Source organism: Erpetoichthys calabaricus, chromosome 3, assembly GCF_900747795.2.
Source record: "Erpetoichthys calabaricus chromosome 3, fErpCal1.3, whole genome shotgun sequence".
NCBI lineage: Eukaryota > Metazoa > Chordata > Cladistia > Polypteriformes > Polypteridae > Erpetoichthys > Erpetoichthys calabaricus.
In genome coordinates, this window is record NC_041396.2 from 53,474,257 (window position 1) to 53,495,578 (window position 21,322).

Consider the following 21,322-nt stretch of genomic DNA (forward strand, 5'->3'; position numbering starts at 1 on the left):
TCAGTGTTACCGTTTCTGGGATAGCCAGCTGTTTCACCCCAAACTCCTCTTCTCTATTCACTTCTGTCATGCATCTGCATTTCTTCAGCTCACCTCTAGGCCTTTTTACTATCCACCTATAGATCAAGTCTCGGTTTCACCCAGTCGTCATCATCCTTTCACATCACATGCCCATACCATCAAAGGCAGCACCTCTGCAAGATGACACTTAGAGGTTCAACATCCACTCTGCTGTGCAGATCTACATACTTCAGCCTGTCTTTCACTGTCACAGCACACAACCATCTTATCATACACACCTCAGTTCTTTCTAATTTCCACCGGTGTTTTGATTTTAATGCCCAGGTCCCACAACCGTACAACATAAAGGTACTGTATATACACAAGAGGTTTCAGTGAAGTCACTGTGGACGTCCATAATGGTAGTACTGTACTCCTCTAAATTTTCACCAACCACACCTGAATCTCGTGGTCACTGCTAAATCTGACCCACCAGTAGAGCCTAGCATATCGTCAAGATAACTTATCAGCCCCTCTAATTTTGGATCGCCTTCAGTCACAAAGCCTGCCATGTCGCTGACTGTGCATATCACCATAAAATACTTTCATATAAATTTCATTTAGATTTTATTTTTAATGAATACTTCTTGCAAGCACCTCTTTATTAAAGTTATTTTATTATTTTAGAAACATTTTGAGGTCAGGACAGTGGAACAGTGACTAGTACAACTGTTTCATTGATTCAGCACACTGGGCCCTGCACTTGGTCATTGTCTTTGTGAGGTTTGCTCTTCCCAGGTATGCATGATGGGTAAGTTTTCAACCCAAATATGAGCACGTCAGGTAAACTGACCTAACACAAAGCCGACTGCAGTAATGTACGGCTCTGCCGCTGCAAACCTTAAGTACACTAAGCGTGTTTGTGAAGGATATGTTAGATACTATCAGAACTACTTCCTAATAAGCCATTATAAGAACTTGTTTCACAATGTTTTGATTTACGTTTGTTTCTGAAGGTGACCATTTTTTTCCCTGAAGGTACGCATCTGATTCCCAACAGCACAAATATCCTGAAAAAATAGGGCATTTGGAGATCTCCAGTAATAAAAGTAAATCTGTATATATATGTAAAAGTTAACATATGTGTGTGTGTGTGTGTGTATATGTATGTATGTTCCAGCATCACTTCCGAACAGCTGGAGTGATTTTCATGAAACTTGGTACACGTTTTTCATTGGTCAACTAAAAATACTGTAGGGTGAAATCAACCCTAACCCCGTAACCTTCTGGGTAGGGTGGGGGGTGATCTTGCAGTCTTGTATGCACGTTATCATCCAGTTGACACTCAGAACGACCACCAGAGGGCGAACTGGAGGTGACTGCCAGCATTCTTTATGTTTGAGCACCACATTGAAATTAAATACAGCTGGCCGGTTCCGAGCGTCAACTGGATGATAACATACACATAGGACCACCACAAGACAAGCACATTAGTGAGTCTCTTTGTTTGTTAATTTATTTTTATTTTTAAAGTTGTGTTTTTTTTTTTTAATTATATTTTTCTCAAACAATTAAAAAAAACAAACTTTATTTTCCTCCCGGGCAATGCCGGATATTTCAGCTATGTTAGCTAGTTAAATATAATGTTATTAAAATATATTTTTAAATCTTATAATAAAGTGTTCATTTTTCTACTGTTTTTTATTATATGCAACATGTGAACATTCATTGTAGCTAGCTAGATAATGCACTTACATAACCGACAGACTACAGAGCGATATCGTTCACCTCTCTATTCCAGAAATGAGCACATGAGTGGAACACAAAAGTAACCGAGGTGTGGAGTGCATTTGTTGCAGACACCAATGTGAGGCAGGTGCTGCTCTTTTGAGACTCTTAAATGGGGTCCCACCTGGAGTTTAGAAATTGAGAAGATCAGATCAAAAGTGGTCAGAAGAGGGAGGGAGTGGTGACACGGAGTTCAGGCGCCCACCTGATAAAAGGTCAGGAGCGGCCACAGCCCGTGCTGAGCTAAATGGGTGCCAATCAAAGACGCTGACAATAACTCGGCATGTGCGGCTCGTTTTTCTGGGAGATTTTGAAAGTCTCACTAAAGCCTATGCAGTCCGTTCTAATTTTTTGAGAACTAATGTTCAAACATGTGAGCAGACAGGCACAATTCAACAATAATCAGGTCTTAAGGTATAATGAATAGATGTGTTTTATAAAGAGGAACATAAAAATAAGCAAAAATGTGGGTAATGAGTGTTAAACCAGCATTACATAAATATATAATAATTTCTCTGTTGATGTGAGGTGGACTAGAAGCAGCTTTAGTAAACACATTTTTCATTTTCAAGTTACCATTGCAGGCATTAGAATGAGCTAACGCCTAACATTCTTCGAATCTGTTCAAAACTCAGCCAAAATGTCAAGGACCAGGGTGCCTGCACAAAAAAATGAAAGAAATTAATTTTCTAAACTAACAACAAAAGGACATTGTGTCTGTTTGTATGCATTGTATAAAAATGAACTCACCATTCTCATCCATGTTGGTATAAACCCTTTATATAAAGATCCAAAGCCTTCATTGCGTATTGCTTGTATTAGACAGTCAACAGAGGATTTGTAGAGTAAGCCCCTGGTTAGCAAAAAGCAAAGGAATGACAGCTAATCATTACTACTAAAACTTGAACTTATACCAAATAAGGCTATAGAAAACATGAGGACTGAAACAGATGTAAGTACTAACTTAAATGTTCTTGTAAATGATGCATCTATGAATTTGTTTTGACACACTTTTCTTACCACTTCAGCGTCGCAGTATTAGGCCTAGAAAGGTTACAAACCGGACCAAGTCAGACGGTGCACACACACGAATGCTACTGAACCGTGCTCAGGCCCACCTCTTCCAAGTGGGCCAGGTCATGGTACGGTTTACCCGGCACGGAGCGATCACACTAATCAGGTGAACTAGACTTTGCGGGGTTACATGCGGACAAATGTGCTAGGGCATGGAGCGAATTGTCAGTGTGCGTACACCCTGAATGAGCCATGTGAACTGAAGAGATCGCTCGCTAAGGTTGTTGCCATGTTAATGTTTACTTTACTGCATATAAAACAGTTAAATTGTTTAAAATATTTTTTATAAACGTTGCACCACTAATAATTAGCGACCCCGGGGATGGTCAATATGATAGCCGCCACTACAAAGTTGTTTTTGAAATGCGAAAGTCCTGTTTGGTGGTTTAGGTTTTAGAAAACCTGCAGACAGCATACAGACTCTTCAGATAAGGACAAGCTCCTTCATTCTGTCTTTTAACTATAAGTGTAAGAACCAAATCCTTTACGTTAATGGTACATTTTTTTAGCCTGCTTAGCTTGAACTTGAATACAGTAGAGCTTAACGTAGATAATGGAAGATTCTGTTTATCCCCCTATAAGTTATAGAAAATGGAATGTTCATAATCTTAACTCTGTGTGAGTTAAGATACACTGAAGTTAGACAACGAGAAAGAAATGTGAATGGTTAGACAGATATTAAAGGCCTCTCATTTTCTGACCATCTGCTAAATGGAAACCTTAAGAAATGTACTGTAACTTAGATATTTAAGACAGAATCTCATAAGTTCCTTTTTTTTCCTTTTATTTTTTGCATGTACTATGAAGTTTTGTTCTCTATTTTTTTATTTAACTTCACTAAAATCTTTAAAAACTTGGACTGCGGAGTATTTTCTTGTACAACAAATCATGCTAGTGTCGGAATGTCTGATGGCTGCACTTGAGCTATTTTGAACCATTTAGAAACCTTTGTCAAATGCAGCTACGGTTACTGTATGCAAAAGCATCCATGACCGTCTCCTTCATGAACAAACGGAAAAGTAAAGTAAAAGAAAGCAATTTTGTATTCCCCAAACATTTAAACATTTACCAAGCTCCCCTATTCCACTATCTAGGTCACAAACATCGGGATAGATCCTGACATACTGGTACACAAGAAGAACGCACCATGGATGGGATGCCAGTCCATTACTCAACACATTCATTCATACCAGGAAGGTTAAGAAGCTCAACTCTAGGATGAGGGAGGAAGCCAAAGTGCTCAAAGTGGCTCCATGGAGACGTGAGGAGAACATGCAATGTCTGCCTTGACACTGTTGTGTGGTAAGGTTGTCAGTCTGGCTCTTCACCATTTAACAGTCAGAATGTCTGACGTGTTGTTTTTACCACATACAGTGTGCATAATTCCTGTAGAGCTAATCCAGTTTGAGGGGATTAAATCCATCTGCTTAAGCAAATAGAGGTTACTTTAAAATAAAGGCTACAAAATAAACTTGAATTAAGAGTACATTTTTAAAAATATAAGCAAGCATTATTCCATACAGACAACTTTAGATACAAGAAGAAAACGATCACATGATGTAGTTAGAAATCCGTTGATCTTCAAATCTCAACTTGATAAGTTTTGGAAATGTTACATCAATGGTGGATAGGGTGGGACATTAGCACTGCTGCCTCACAGCTTCAGGGCTGGTTTGCTCACTGTCCTTGTGGTAAATGCATGTTCTCACAGCGTTTTTCTATCAGTACTGAACAGCATTTTGTAACAGTACTGCAGTTTTCCTCCAACATCCCGAAGATACGCACAAAAGTTAACGTGACAATTCTAAAGTGGACCCACATCAGTGACTTGAGGCAGTGCTCATGATGGACCGGCACCCTGCGTACACTGCGGACAAGAGAGATTCAAACTTTGAAATGTTAGTGCTAACCACTGAATTACGATGACATACAAATGATGGTATTGATCACTTTGATAAACACTTTGAAATAATGAATTTTAAAAATAGTATTTAGCTAAATACAATAAATGAAAAATGCTTCTTGAACTTTTTGCTGTCAACACTAAAGCTCAAGTACAGCATTACAATTACTAATCACCACAGTAAACTACAGCGTTTAAGTGGATTAAAATGTCTATACAGATTGCGCACTGTTTCTTAAAGCCACTTGTACATCTTGGATGTATTTAAATGGTGGAAAGAGTGGCCTGTAGCCCAAAGAAGAGGACTAACTGATACTTCACTGCTTCTGACCCGGTGCCTCACAGTTATTCCTGAGGGTGCCATTCACTTGACAACAATTCTAAATATGGCTGCCAATACTTAAACTCTTTAGTAACACAATTGTTGTGATTCACTCTTGCAAGGCTTTGTAATTTGGGAGAGTTAAACAGATGGCACCAAACTGAACCGCACTACCCCCTTACAAATCTCACTGTAGTACAATTAATTAAAGACATTACTACTAAATTGATTACCACATTTCTAATTATAAAAGTTAAACTCACCTTCCTTTTGCATCTGTTGGCTGATTCATGATTCTGGTTTTAACTACATCAGCAGGAGTTCCTACTATGGCAGCAACAAGTCCTGAGCAAATGCTGGAAAAAGGGAAGAATTGCAGACATGCACATCACTTGTTTAATAAGGAACTGTAACAACTGCATACACAGCACATAAAGAGACGAGATCCCTCACTCAGGATTAGCATTTTATTTCAGCTTTCCAGACTCTGAAGAAACAACCTAAAATGTGTTCCTTACATGCAAAAATGTTTTTGTCAAATTTTTATAATAAGAAATCTGTGGCCTTGTCTGAAAGACTTTATATCAGGGAGGCTGGTTTAATCCCACTCTGTGTCACATTACCTGTAAAAATTTCTGTCTATATGTAAATGCACAGGCCTTCTGTGTGTAATTTTGTGTTTCAGACATTAGCATTAAATGTCATTTGTATGATTTGGTGGAAAACAAACAATAACTTTACAGTGGTCTTTGTGCCCCTGCAGCTACAGAGGCAGCTTACGTGTGCAGTTTACATTTTTGCCCCTGTAACTGTGGAGCTATAAAGTTCTAAAAAGAAAATGTTTGTATGGTAGTCATCATGGCAAGATGCTCACATAAAATGATGGATGCTTACTGGTTTTGTTTTTTACACTAGTTATTGTATAGTTGGTAACATATCTTTATATATAATACACTACCGTGGCTGTCCGTTTGTCTGTCCAGGATTTTAAATCACCTGTAGCTCGTAAACCGTTTGGTACATATATACTACGCGACGTCTACTATCCGCTTTCGGGGTGATGATTGACCTCCAAGGTTATTCCTCTTTTTATTTTTATTTTATTGTAGAATCAACTCTCAGCAGCGGCTAGCAGGGTGGCACATGCATACCAGCGCCATTCTCATTCCCTACCACCTTCGCTGTCACTTCCCCTAACTCTTCATATCTTAAGTCATTCTTGAGGGAGATTGAAGACTTAAGTGTCAGCTTAAGTGAAAGATTAAGAAAATGCACCAAGTAATTGCAACACAAACACTGATTTAATCACTTTTAACGAGAGAAGATGCCGACAAAAGAAGAGAAGAAGCGGACCACTAGGGTGGAGAAAAGGAGAGCTGCTCAGGAAGCAGCAAGCGCATCAAACTCTGAGCCAAAGAATGCTAAACATACAGAGAAAGAGGATGGAAACTATTAATGCTCAAGTCAAGTATATTCACTGCACGTTATCACGCCATTACTGGTAATTAAATGAAACTGGACAGTATCCCATTGCTAAACTTCCTGTTGGAGTCTGAGCAAGTCACTTAAATTGCCTGAACTTTAAGTATTGAAACTGTAGTCCATACTTATAAGGCACCTTGGGGTGGCACACACTGTAGAAAGGTGCCAGATACAAAATAGAAGGTAACGTGTGAATTGACATCACTGACCACAGAAGACAACTGGCCAGTTTGTGTAAAATGATTCATATTTAATTTCTTCACAGTGTGTCAGCAGCAATTTCTTTATTTTGAAATACTAGTTTAATTAATTTATTAAATCACTGTGAAAAACATCCTGAAACAGTTAATGTGACTTATGGGTGTGTGGTATGATCCATGTAAAGCAAAAACAGTTTGATTTATAAACTAATAAAAAGATGTAATTTTCCTAAGTTAAGTAATCCAATTTCAGTAATAAGACTCAACGATTAAAAATATTCAAATAAAAAGCATGAACGTTACTGGCATACAGTACATAAAATGGCATACATGAACAGAATTTAGTGCTGAATAAAATTAAATTGCAAATTCAACAAAATATGAAAATACATGCATACATAATGTGTGTAAATAAAATATATCAAGATAAATTCATTGCTAAAACCTTTCAACGGATGTTTGCAGAACTCTCCCCTGGCCCTCCCAATTCTTGCACATCCCAAAGACGTGTTCCTAAAGAGCTTGCTATGAGACAGTGTGGCGGTTTGTGTGAAAGTTACCAGAGATGGATTGGTGATCCACCAGTGGTAGGTTGCTCCTTTGTGCTCAATGATGCTACTGCTAAATGAACCATTTAAAATAAAATGTATTTCAGTATTTGAGTGATGGCCTAGAACAGGGGTGTCAAACTCCGGTCCTGGAGGGCCACAGCAGCTAAAGGTTTTCATTCTATTCCTTTTCCTAATCAGTGACCAGTTTTCACTGCTAATTAACTTTTTTCCCCATCATTTTAATTAATATCCCCTGTTAGAAGGATTCAACCCTCTGAATCGATTCTTTTCTTCATTAAATGACAGCCAAACAAAAATGAGATGTGAAATGAGCGAATAGATGACCAGCTAAACTGGGGCTTCAAACTCCAACCAATTTCTTAATGAGAAGCCCATTCTTGCTGTTAATTAAACCCGTTATTTAATTCCATGGCTTGTTGCTGCTCTCATTCTGCCACAGCACACATTTTCAAAACTGTTTTCTATTTTTTCTAAGAACATTGTCAAAATGTTTTGGTGACCTGAGAGATCAACCTTACTGAGACCTTCACCTTTCTTTATTTTCAGATAGTGTGTGATGGGCACAAATGAGCTGGTCATGTGGTGGCTTGTTTTGTGTCTCTTTATTGTTTGGCTGCTAATTAAAGAAAAAGAAATGACTAAGGGGCCTGAGTCAAGCTAATTATAAGAAACTAGAGAAACAGCCCGTTTCGAAGATGAAACGGGCACGAGTGGAATAGTAATAAGTATAAGCACAACAAACCTGATATAGGTGTATTGAATGAATGTGTAATTAGGCCTCGAGCTGTAGTCGAAATCGCCTTTCAGGCCTCTAGAGCTTTAATCGAAGTTGCCTTTCTCTTTGAATTTTTGCGGCCGTAAATCCGCTGCCTGCCGCAATGTCTGTCTTGTAAGGTTTTTCGGGCAGCTGTGCAGAAGGCGACTTCGCATTCGGCTTCGGACAGACGTGAGTGAGTCAGTAAGTGGGCTGGCGAATTATATATAAGATAATTAGCAGCAAAAACTGGTCACTAATTAAGAAGATGGTAAGAATGAAAACCTACAGCCACTGCGGCACTCCAGGACTGGAGTTTGACACTCCTGGCCGAAGGTGTCAGACTTGAAATTCTTTGAATTGCCTCACAAAGGTATAACAATGTTCACAAAATAAACGTCTTCCCATAATTGAATTGATTAAATCTATAAAAGGTTAAGGCTGCATGATGACAGGCTTTGAAATTTAAAAGGATGTATTCTTTGGGTACACCATGAACTAAAGTTGAATAGCAGGCAGTCAAATCTTGGAGAGGTTTTTTAGGAAAACTTTTCAGGAGTTGATGTTAAGATGATGAACTTAAGTTTAATTTTGGCACACTCAAAACTTTAAATTAAGGCTTTGTATGGACAGACAGCTAGATTCAGTCTTTTAAACTCTCATATTATCATTTTGTTTTCTTTGTAAAACTCCACAGTGGTGATGCATGCTCCTCATGGTGGTATAAAAAAGCTGATTTATGTCAAGATTGGCTGTGAATACAACATGTGTATCGCTGAGATGCTGGCACAATTCTTTTAAAATAAAAGTATTGTATCTATTGTGCTGTATTTTCTTTTGCCATTTGTATTAGAAAGCTAATATGAGGGCTGTTCAAAAAGTTTCTGCACTTTTTTAAACTATTAATTAAGAATTTCAAAAACAAATGACATCAGTTTTCTACATAGTCACCTTCGTTTGCGATGCAATTTTCCCAGTGTCGTACCAACTTTTTAATGCCCAATTACTACTCCTCCCGCATTCACCATTTCCAACAAAAATATAAACGTGTGGAAACTTTTTTGACGTCCCTTATATATTGTATATAAACACCAAGCTTCTTTAGCTAACTTTTGTAGAGTAATTTGGACATGACTCTATGAACAAGTAGATGACAGTTATGTCCCAGGTAGGCACATCCTACAATTCACACGTTTACTTTAATTTGCTATAACATAGCTGGCAGATTTGCCTTACAAAAAGGTTAGGCCTTTAATCCATTAACCAAAATATTAGTAATGTAAGTGAAACTTGTATTCAGAAAGTGGCAGTGGACATTTTTGGCATTCGCCAAGTTACTTTTGATGGCTCTGTAGGCAATGACGCAGAAATCACTTTAACTAAGGCTGCATGAAAACAGAAGGATCACTCAAAATACGTATACATGCAGAGTGCACTAGATTTACAGTCATATGAAAAAGTTTGGGAACCCCTCTTAATTCTTTGGATTTTTGATTATCATTGGCTGAGCTTTCAAAGTAGCAACTTCCTTTTAATATATGACATGCCTTGCGGAAACAGTAGTATTTCAGTAGTGACATTAAGTTTATTGGATTAACAGAAAATATGCAATATGCATCATAACAAAATTAGACAGGCACATAAATTTGGGCACCCCAACAGAGATATTACATCAATACTTAGTTGAGCCTCCTTTTGCAAATATAACAGCTTCTAGACGCCTCCTATAGCCTTTGATGAGTGTCTGGATTCTGGATGGAGGTATTTTTGACCATTCTTCCATACAAAATCTCTCCAGTTCAGTTAAATTTAATGGCTTCTGAGCATGGACAGCCTGCTTCAAATCATTCCATAGATTTTCGATGATATTCAAGTCAGGGGACTGTGACGGCCATTCCAAAACATTATACTTCTCCCTCTGCATGAATGCCTTTGTAGATTTTGAACTGTGTTTTGGGTCATTGTCTTGATGGAATATCCAGCCCCTGCGTAACTTCAACTTTGTGACTGATGTTTGAACATTATCCTGAAGAATTTGTTATTATAGATAGATAGATATAGATATAGATACTTTATTAATCCCAAAGGGAAATTCACAATATTGGGTTGAATTCATCTGACCCTCGACTTTAACAAGGGCCCCAGTCCCTGAACTAGCCACACAGCCCCACAGCATGATGGAACCTCCACCAAATTTGACAGTAAGTAGCAGGTGTTTTTCTTGGAATGAGGTGTTGTTCTTCCGCCATGCAAAGCGCTTTTTGTTATGACCAAATAACTCAATTTGTATCTCATCAGTCCAAAGCACTTTGTTCCAAAACGAATCTGGCTTGTCTAAATAAGCATTTGCATACAACAAGCGACTCTGTTTGTGGCGTGAGTGCAGAAAGGGCTTCTTTCTCATCACCCTGCCATACAGATATTCTTTGTGCAAATTGTGCTGAATTGTAGAACGATGTACAGATACACCATCTGTAGCAAGATGTTCTTGTAGGTCTTTGGAGGTGATCTGTGGGTTGTCAGTAACCATTCTCACAATACTGCGTATATGCCGCTCCTTTATTTTTCTTGGCCTGCCAGACCTGCTGGGTTTAACAGCAACTGTGCCTGTGGCCTTCCATTTCCAGATTACATTCCTTACAGTTGAAACTGACAGTTTAAACCTCTGAGATAGCTTTTTGTAGCCTTCCCCTAAACCATGATACTGAACAATCTTTGTTTTCAGATCTTTTGAGAGTTGCTTTGAGGATCCCCTGCTGTCACTCTTCAAAGGAGAGTCAAAGGGAAGCACAACTTGCGACTGACCACCATAAATACCTTTTCTCATGATTGGACACTTCTGTCTATGACGTTCAAGGCTTAACGAGCTAATCCAACCAATTTGGTGTTGCAGGTAATCAGTATTGAGCAGTTACATGCATTCAAATCAGCAAAATGACAAGGGTACCCAAATTTTTGCCAGTTTTTCACGTTTGATTTAATTTCATAAAACTAAATACTGCTTCACTAAAAATCTTTGTTCGGAAAACACCCCAGTACTCAGATGTTCCTAGGAAATGAAAAACATACCACTGTTGTCTTTTTTGTTGAAAGTAGAGTCAGTTATTATGCAGGTTGAGAGGGGTTCCCAAACTTTTTCATATGATTGTATATGTCCATGTGTTATGCCAATAGCAATATCAACATAATCAAGGTTTTTTGACAGCATCTTCAACAACCTGGGAGCATACAAAAATTTGGTCACAACTCAGAGTGAGCGTGCATGTTTAGGGCAGCTGATGTCAGGCTCATGAGAATGTTTCAACATTTCGAATTTATAAAGGCAACCTATTAGTTTTTTTTTACTGCATTTTTACTGCACTGCTTTTGAACATTTTTGGTCACACGGAACATTCATGGAAATACGAATCAGTTTGTTTTCAAGCAAGTACAGTATAAGATCTCAAGCTTCCATGCAGGTATTTCACCCATTCTAAAACGATACACAGTCAAACATTCTAAAAGCAGCACTGGACGTATTTGTTTCACTTTGAACTTTCTACCCCCTTTTAACCGGTAACGCCAGATATATATAATATGGAGCTTAGGAGATTGAATATCAAAGTATTAATAACGCATTCAGACCACTTTGGCATACTGAAATATAAATGATAAAAACAATAATGAATAGACATACCTTGCTAAACCATGGCATATGCTATTGTCTGGCAGGGGTGTATTTCGCAGTAAAAAGTGTTTTACTGTATCATATGTAGTTAAATCTGGAAAGAGGAAAAATTACAAAAACAGACTTACAAATTTGAATTCATAATAATTACATACTTCTGATTTTGAGTAAGGATTATTTTTTTATAATAATATCCATAGAAAACATATGACATTTGTTATCTTGGGTGCAGCCACATTAAATACAGGCCAAACAGGTGAAAACCTGCAAGACTTACAAAAACATCATGTGATTTAAACAGACATGAGCATACTCCTCGTGTTTGTGAGACAGACGAACCTGTAAAATACCGTCAACTGGACTCTTCTACAATCCTCTGGGCTTGCACCTCTTAAACTTTACCAGGATTGGAAACCACAACAAGCGGCAACAGAAAGAATTTGTGAACTTGAGGTTCATGTTTAAATCTAATCTCTGTAGCTATAGATAAAAGATTTCCCTTTTAAGTATTTTAAACTTAAAGCTTTGTCAATTTGCGCTTTGTGAAAGATTCTTGTGATAATTTTATCTTTGACTACTCTTGTAGTTATTCCACCTTAGGCAACAGATAATTAAAAAGAAAACATCAATCCTTCTCTGATCTAAATAAAAGTGTTACTTTAGTGTTTTATGTTTGTTTTAGCACCTAATGTTCAATCATTTGACTGAGTCTGGATCTCACCAAATCAGAAAAATTGAGTAGTTCTAAATTCTCATAAATTTTTAACTAATTTTTAGTTTAATCTTGTAAAATAATATGGTATTTACAACTTCATGAATTTGATTTGAAACTAATGTTATCACAATTTAAATTATATTTATTATATATTAAACTGGGAAGAGGTGGGTGGTGAAAAGCTGAACAGGTTTATATCTCATTACTACTCCTTTATTTGTTGTACAGAAGTGACTGCATTTCAGTTGAAGGTCTGTCAGATGTGTCATGTTTGCTGATAACACCACACATTTTGATAGTGTCTGCGAATAGAAATAAGGTAACTGAGCTGGTCAAATGGTGTAGCCTTAATAACCCACAATTAAGTGCCAACGAAATAAAACAATTGGTGGCAGTCTATAAGCAAACCAATTGATCACTCTCACCTTTATACATCAACTTGTAGAGGTACAGGAATATCAAAGTCCAGGGCCACAATTTTCAGCACTCTAGGACTAGAGGTCAACACTTCTGTTTATACTTAACAAAGCCTCTCAGAACAAGTTCAAGACTCATAGTACGTAATGACTGTTTTCTACAGGTCCCTTATTAAAAAATGTTTTGAGCTTCTTCTTCACAGTTTGGTATATTAATGTCCATACCAAGGACAAAAGGTAGGTTGAGGAAGTCGTGTACCTTGATTCTAACACCTTCTCCCCATTGTCAGTTCACACTTAATTTGCAGACAAAAACATAAGGCCCTTAACATATTTTTCGATCTGTTACATTCAAATCTTAGTCACCCTCCTTCCATGTGGAAAATACTCAGGTTAGTGAACTCCAGGAACTACCAGGTTTCAAGCTGTGTGATGCATAAATTTAACATCTTGACCTTATGAGTTTTCATTACTGATTTGATCAATATATCTAAGCGTTTTTGTAACCAGCTGTTCAGCTGGGGACTTTTGGGGAACAACAGCCATTATGGTATATATTAGAATTGATGTTTTCTTTGAATATGTTTATTTGTATGAGTTTTATAAAATAAGATACCATGTAACTGATACTGTCAACAGATATTCTGCTAGATAAAGGCGGCCTATCAACATCTTTATTGCATTTTTAGCTGAAGACTACTTTGAACAAAGTCTTTTTTAACATCACTTGTCACATGGCATCATAGTAATGTAATTTACACATACACATGCATATATACAGTATGATATTAGGAGAATAGGTATTACATTAGAAGTTTCAGATTGTGTCACTACTAAATCACTGAAACCATTCTCTTTTCCTTTTGCTAATAAAAAACGTTCAGCATTAAATGGTAAAATTCATAGATAAAGTAGGACTTTTGGGAACTTCAAATGTGTGTGAAACTGGATCAGTTTGATTTAATTACAAATTTGACAAAAAGGGCAGCTCAATAGCTGCTGTTTCAAAGTTCCAGACATGTGGGTTTCATTTACAGGGTGATTGATTTTGGCTTGGAGTACACATGGTCTCTGTGGTTATAGATGCACTTGTTAGGATAACTGGCTTCATATACGTGTCATTGTGTGTGTGCGGTGTCTTGGTCTGGTGATGGGTTAGTCTCTCGCTTGTTCTTGATGCTGCTAGATTAAGTTACAACTTCCCTCTACCCTATATTGGAAAAAAGCAGTTTAAGAAAATGGATGGATGAAAATTTCACAATACCTCCTAAGTTGACCAAAGCGGCCCTCTGCACATTGGGAACCCATCCTGCCCAGAGACCACGCACACCTCCTTCTGAAAGTATTTTCATAAAGGCATGGAAAGGTCCTTGGACTCTAGGACATCAAAACATTTCTTCAGTTCAGATGTTAATATTCATACAAAGCTTCCACATCTTTTAAAAATGCTTTGCTTCCTGCACATTTTTAAATCAATAATAGAGGCTGTGCAGGTTTCAGTGATATTCCTATTATAATTTAGAGTAATACTATAATTTAAAAGTACAGTAATCCCTCCTCGATCGCGGGGGTTGCGTTCCAGAACCCCCCGCGAAACGTGAAAATCCGCGAAGTAGAAACCATATGTTTATATGGTTATTTTTATATTGTCATGCTTGGGTCACAGATTTGCACAGAAACACAGGAGGTTGTAGAGAGACAGGAACGTTATTCAAACACTGCAAACAAACATTTGTCTCTTTTTCAAAAGTTTAAACTGTGCTCCATGACAAGACAGAGATGACAGTTCCGTCTCACAATTAAAAGAATGCAAACATATCTTCCTCTTCAAAGGAGTGCCCGTCAGAGAGAGAGGGAGAAAAAAGCAAACAGTCAAAAATCAATAGGGCTGTTTGGCTTTTAAGTATGCGAAGCACCGCAAAGTAGCTGCGAGGAAGGGAGCAAGCATCTTTCAGCATTTTTTAGAGGAGCGTCCGTATCCTCTAGGCCAGTAGGCGAACAGCCCCTCTGCTCACACCCCCTTCGTCGTAGCGAGAGAGAAAGAGAGAGAGGAAAGCAAACAATCAAAAATCAATATGTGCTGTTTGATCTTTCAAGTATGCAAAGCACCATGCGGGAAGCATAACGCTTGCAAAGCTGCCACATGTAAGCCCAGCAAAGAAGGGAGCACTGTGATGGTAATCTTTCTGCGTTTTTTGAGGAGCGGCCGTGTCCTCTAGGGGTGCGAACAGCCCCCGTGCTCACAATATATTTGAGGAGTTTTATTTAATACATAATACGCGCTGTGGTTGGGTAGCTTCTCAGCCATCTGCCAATAGCGTCCCTTGTATGAAATCAACTGGGCAAACCAACTGAGGAAGCATGTACCAGAAATTAAAAGACCCATTGTCCGCAGAAATCCGCGAACCAGCAAAAAATCCGCGATATATATTTAAATATGTTTACATATAAAATCCGCGATGGAGTGAAGCCGCGAAAGTCGAACCGCGATATAGCGAGGGATTACTGTATAAACGGAAGCTATGAGGTAACTAGCATAGAAAGGCCCTTAGAAAAAATAATCCCATAGAATATACAATAAAAGTATCTTTAACTTATTGCTATTTTATTTTTTTCAACATCTGATTGCAAATACGGAGTATAATGTTTGCATTCTGGGCCTTTTCAAGTACAATCAGGACATTACCTGTGAGAGCTGGGCAATTGCTAAGACTTCTTTCTACATGTTTAATATGTTTATTTATGCTACTGGTCTGTGATGAACTGGCATCCCATCCAAATTTCATTGCTGCCTTGCATCAGATGCTAATGGGACATGCTATGGCCCCAAAGACCCTTAAGTGGATTAAGTGAATCCAATAGTGGATGGATGGATTTGTAATATTACTGCTTTCATCCAACTGACTACTGTCTGCATACAAATTATCTGTGAAAAATAACTAGTTTTCTGAGGAAGGTGTGTAGTTATGTACAGTAGCATGGCAAACCCCTTGAAAGTCATCATAATGTTCTGCATGACAAATGATTTGTACACATATTTACCCATTCAGTATTTTAATGTGATCTCTTATGCTGTAACAATACATTTTCAAAGTTAAAATAAACCATTTTCTGTAGATATTTAACTGAAGAAGAAAAACTCAAAACTTAGTGTTTGCATAAGTATTTAAACCTCTGTGCTTTGGAAGCGCCAGGTTTACAGAAATGATAACTTAGTCACAAATGACATGAAGGTGACAGCCATTTGACAGTCATAATTAAACATAATTAGGTACGACTTGTGAGTCCTTTGTATCTCTCTTGATTCAAAAAGCACCCTTTGTAAGGGCCATTGTCTTTGTTGGACAATCACTGGAAAAATGAAGACAAAGCAGCATTCTGCTAATGTGAGAAATGAAGTCATTGAAATGCACTAGGCAGGAAATGGCTACAAAAACAATCTAAGAGTTTGAATGTCCCATTAAGCACTGTTGGATCCATCATCAGAAAGTGGAAGGGTTAGGGTTAGTAAACTAAACATCAAAGCAAGCCGTTGACAGGTGAGAGAGGCTACTAAAACTCTAACTGTCACTCTTAGAAGTCTGCAATGCTCGATGGCTGAAACAGGAGTGAAGATGCATGGCTCTACAATTTCAAGAGCTCTCCATAAAACAGGCCTCTACGGGAGGGTAGCAAGAAAGAAAACATTCCTTAAGAAGGTCCACATGAAAGTACATCTGGTATTTGCTACAAAGCATGAGAAAGACTCGGTTAAGATGTGGGAAAAGGTTTTATGGTCAGATGAGACCAAAATAGAACTTTTTGGCCAAACTTCAAAGAGGTATGGGTGGCGTAAAACTAACACTGCCTATGCCACAAGAAACACCACACATATGGTGAAATATGGTGGTGGCAGCATCATGCTATGGGGATGCTTTTCATGTGCTGGGACTGGGAATCCTGTCAGAGTTGAAGGGACAAAGGACGGACACAAATACGGCCCAATATTGCTTGAGAACTTGTTCCAGTCTGCTATGAACCTATGGCTTGGGTGCAGATTCATCTTTCAGCATGACAATGACGCCAGGCATAAAGCCAAAGCGACACTGAAATGGCTCAAAAACAGAGAGGTGAATGTTTTGCAATGGCCAAGTCCTGATCTTAACCCTATTGAGAATCTGTGGCACTACATGAAAACTACTGTCCAGAGGCCACCTCCCACCAGCCTAGATGATATCTCTTGTGAATTCTGCCAAGGAGAATGGGGAAGAATCACTCCTGAACAATGTGCAAATTCTTATGCAAACACTAACTTCTAAGTTAGTAACTCTTCAGTTAAATATCTACAGAAAATGGTTTACTTTGACTTTGGAAATGTATTTGTACAGCATAAGAGTTCACATTAAAAGTACTGTATGGATAAATATGTGTATAAATCTTTTGTCATGCAGAAAATTATGATGACTTTCAAGGGGACTGAATACTTTTGCACGCCACTCTACATAACTATTTTATTTTAAAACAAAAATCGACTTTTCATTTTGTTAAATCAAATTACTGCTTTTGATCGACACTATAGGTGTAACAAGCATATCCAGATACACTTGTTCCCAACCATGACACCTCTTATAAGTGAAATTTTTTTTGTGGCCAGCTCTGCAGCTAGGAGAGCTGGTAAAGGAAATGCTAAAAAAAAACAAAAAAAAAAAAAAACAAACAGGCATAAACATATTGTTCAAGTGGCTGGATCATTTGTGCCAGTCAGGTTTCCATTCAGTGCAAAAATGCTAGTGATGTAGAAGGTGTGGTTTTGCAATGGCTTTCCACATGGATGTGGTGAAGCTTTGTTTGGCACAGTGACATCCGTCCGATTCTTTTCTGCATTGTTCATGTATATTTTTAGTTTTGCTTAGAGGGAAAAGTACATTTATTACATCATAGGTCAGTAGCGCTCAGCTTTTAAAATGACATTTGTCTTTGTTAAATCAAGCGGTGACTCATTCATTCAGAAATTCTCTCCTGCTGAGGCCTAGACATTAATTCTTTTTGCCTATTTTGTGCTTTAAATGAGTGTACAGTAATGGTACTTTTATATTACTTGTGTATCTGTGACTGCTTGCTGGCATAAGCTTACAGTATTTACTTTGTGTTTTTAAAACTTCAGTGTTTAGGTGACCTCTGCTGGCCATTTTCATTTTCATTCAAGTTTACATTTACAATTACATGTATTTTCTTGTCAGACACACTTTTATCAAAGGCAACTTACAAAAACGGTAAACATTACGCTAGGGTCTGTTTGCTCAGCAAGTGTAGTTGGACAGGTAAAAAAAGTTGATTGCCACAAGTGAAAAGATGTAATAACTAATACATTTACAATAATAGATTACAATCAATAAAGCAAATAAACTTAATCTAACAACAAATTAACCAACAATATAAAATATTACAGAGCAAGGTTCTTTTTAGAGTATAGAGCTAAGAGGTAGAGTTAAGTCTCGCAGTCTTGCTCAGTTTAACACATATATATGATCTGTTTAGTCCTGTGAGGGTCTTCCAGCTATTGTGAATTAGTATTCTGTTGTTAGTTCTTAATATTGTAAAAGCGAGGCGATCACAACAAGCTTATAACATTGTAGAAAGTGTTTTTCGCAACTACACTCAATCTTCTATATAATAAAATGCTACTGACTCTGTGTGTGTGTGTTTGTGTGTCTGGCCCTTCTCAGCAATCTGAATGGTCAGTTTGGCTTTGGTCTGATTGGTCAGTTTCACTTTGGCTGCTCAGACAAACAAGACTGATACAGGAAGCGCTAGGCAAGAGTATTCGAGACACAGGTTACAATGGAAAGGTGTAGGAGGAAAACTGAGAGTTGCCTTTAAAGATGGGAAGTATTTGGAAGACAAGAATAATGTTTTCACAGTGCGTAATAGCAGTAGTCAAAAAACGGACAGGAGGCAAGCAAGACATCTCGAAATGACAAAGCCTGAGAAGCAGGCTTTACAGGAGTGCGACTGAGAAAGGAAGGGACAGACAAGGATACCAAGGAAAGGCGTATGAAGAGTGCTGAGGGAACACATAAGACAAGAGATACCAAGTATAAAATATTTTTAAATGTATTCTATTACCTGTCTTCAACAAGTAATATAGCTAGTAATACATAAAATAACCTGTAATATGTAAATCTGCATTAATTCACTGAATTAGTTGAACTGATTATAATAATACATATTAGATGTACTTTGATTTGATTAACTGAAGTTATTGTGCAATCTGGGCTAAAAAGTAAATAGAAAGGGGTGCCATCCACGATTAGTTTGCATGTTCTCTCTGTGTCTGTCTGAGTACTCCAGTTGTCCTCCCAACTTTCCAAAAGTTTATGTTATTTGGTAATGAATGGGCCTTGTGTGTGTATCAATGAACCCTGTGATGCAATGGCACCAGTTGTTTCCTGCCTTGTCCTTGATGTTGCTCCTAATCCCACACCCTGAATTACATATTTCATATTGTTATGTTAGGTTTTAATGTTTTAAACATAACAGTTGCTAAACTGTTGCATTTTTGGCTAATTCAAATCAATCAAACCTGCCTTTTTATCTATTTCTTTTATAAAATTCTCAGTAACAATAAGGATAATAGTGTTCAGAAATATTTGGTAAAAAATGTTTACATTTATACAGTCAACAAAAAAACATGTCGTTTGGAGAGGACTTTAATGTTAAGCAAAAGAATCAGTAATTAATAAACACATAAAATAAAATCTATTCTCTTGCTCTTATAAAAAGAATCATAATCCTGTATGCTACAGCAAATGGTTTCACGTGTGATAAAATCTGTATGAACAGTTATTGTATGTAGCCTTTTAAATGCTAAAATCATTTTGATTTATTTATAAAAAAAGTGTAGGCTCAGTTCTCCATAACTAAAGAATCTCGTTAATTCATAACTAATTAAGTGTTGGGTTATTACATTAGACATCTTAAGCTGACAGACAGCATCAGCACACAGAGCACACACAAAAATCAAAAAATAAAACTGGGTTTTCATGAAGCTACACTTTTCTGTATTAAATGGATGTGTATAAAGTGTCAGTATCATCATCATTTAGGCTTACCTTGGTGGCTTTCCTTCTAATCTTCTTTTCCCTTCCATCTGCATTTGGACTTTTACAAGGTCTGTTGGGCTAGCAAAAAACTGTCCAATGGCACCGGATAGCATAGCACCAACAGATGCTTTCCTGAGTCATAAAAATTGACAGTGTATTTTGATTAAGAGCTTTGTAATAGATAAAACCAAAAAGCAATCATTACTTAGCAATATACTGATTTCAAGGTAGAAAATACATAAAGATTCATGTTCTGAGCAGAAAAAATCTGTAACAATTAGCAATTTAGTATAATATATACTTACTATGATAGAACTGCACCTTATGCTTTTAAAATTGTTGCTGTTGTAAAACTAAGGATATAGGGAAACTGTGCATAATGTGTGCTACTTATGAAAACAGTACAGTTACTGAACGGAAACAGTGGGGGCGGCAGGACATTAAACTGGTAAGCAGTATTGGTTCATGACTCAGAGAGTCCTGGTTCAAATTTGACACAACCATATTCTTAGTAGGACTTGCTTTGTTTCCTGTGTCCTTCATTAATATCTCAAAGACATGTAAGTTAGCATAACTGGCTACTCCAAATTGTCCGAGTGTGTGTGTGTGTGTTTGTGTGTGAGAGAGAGACAGAGAGAGTGTACCCTGCAAAGGACTTCAATACTTTCAGGGTTTTGCTCTTGTTATGCTCCCAATGCTGCTGTGATCAGTTTGGACACTTGCAACCATAAATTGAATTAAGCATGTATACAGTACTGTATTTAGAACACAATTACGTAGCATTGTCTGTTTTGACCTTTAGTGCTACAGCTATCAAATTTTACAGTTTATGTGTCAGGTTATGCAAGTTTTGGCAATGGTACTACTGAAGCATTGGATTAAATAGTGTGCTGTTAAACTGCATTGATAAACATTTGAACTCTGCTGAAATATACCAGGCTTGTAAATGCTAACCTTGATTGAACTGCTCGGTTTTTACTAACTCAGGTGAGTAATACAGTGGCTTGTGTAACAAATGATTTAAATCTGGAATTTCATTTCAGGGTTTATTTTTAGATTTGTCTATGATTACATTAATGTCTTAATATAACTAAATCCCTGAGCAGCGACTCCCAACTTTGAACACATTCATAAACAGATCTAATCCAAATTTTTACAGTAGACGAAATGTTGCAGAGAATTACTAATTAAGTAATTATGAGGTTGAATACATTAATAAACAACATTAAATTAATGAAGAGAACCAAGACAATCCTTAGGCATCTTTCTTTTCACCTGAGACTTTACTATTGACAAGCACTGTTTTACAAGGGAAGGTTCTGAAAACAGAGTATGTTTAATTGTATT

General features: G+C 37.4%; 1 protein-coding gene across 2 annotated transcripts in view; it reads right to left on the minus strand.

The window, feature by feature from the left end:
• Positions 1 to 413: 413 nt before the first annotated feature.
• Positions 414 to 21,322, minus strand: part of slc25a27 (solute carrier family 25 member 27) — a 33,067-nt gene continuing 12,158 nt past the window's right edge. The window contains exons 4-9 of one of the 2 annotated variants that reach the window (XM_028796830.2): positions 19,985 to 20,107; positions 14,158 to 14,270; positions 11,772 to 11,856; positions 5,351 to 5,443; positions 2,539 to 2,641; positions 414 to 2,447 (exon numbers count right to left, since the gene is read on the minus strand). In XM_028796830.2, coding sequence (XP_028652663.1) covers positions 2,376 to 2,447; positions 2,539 to 2,641; positions 5,351 to 5,443; positions 11,772 to 11,856; positions 14,158 to 14,270; positions 19,985 to 20,107 — 589 coding nt within the window. In that variant the 3' untranslated portion in view covers positions 414 to 2,375. The remainder of the gene's footprint in view (positions 2,448 to 2,538; positions 2,642 to 5,350; positions 5,444 to 11,771; positions 11,857 to 14,157; positions 14,271 to 19,984; positions 20,108 to 21,322) is intronic. The other variant, XM_028796829.2, reaches the window with a different exon arrangement.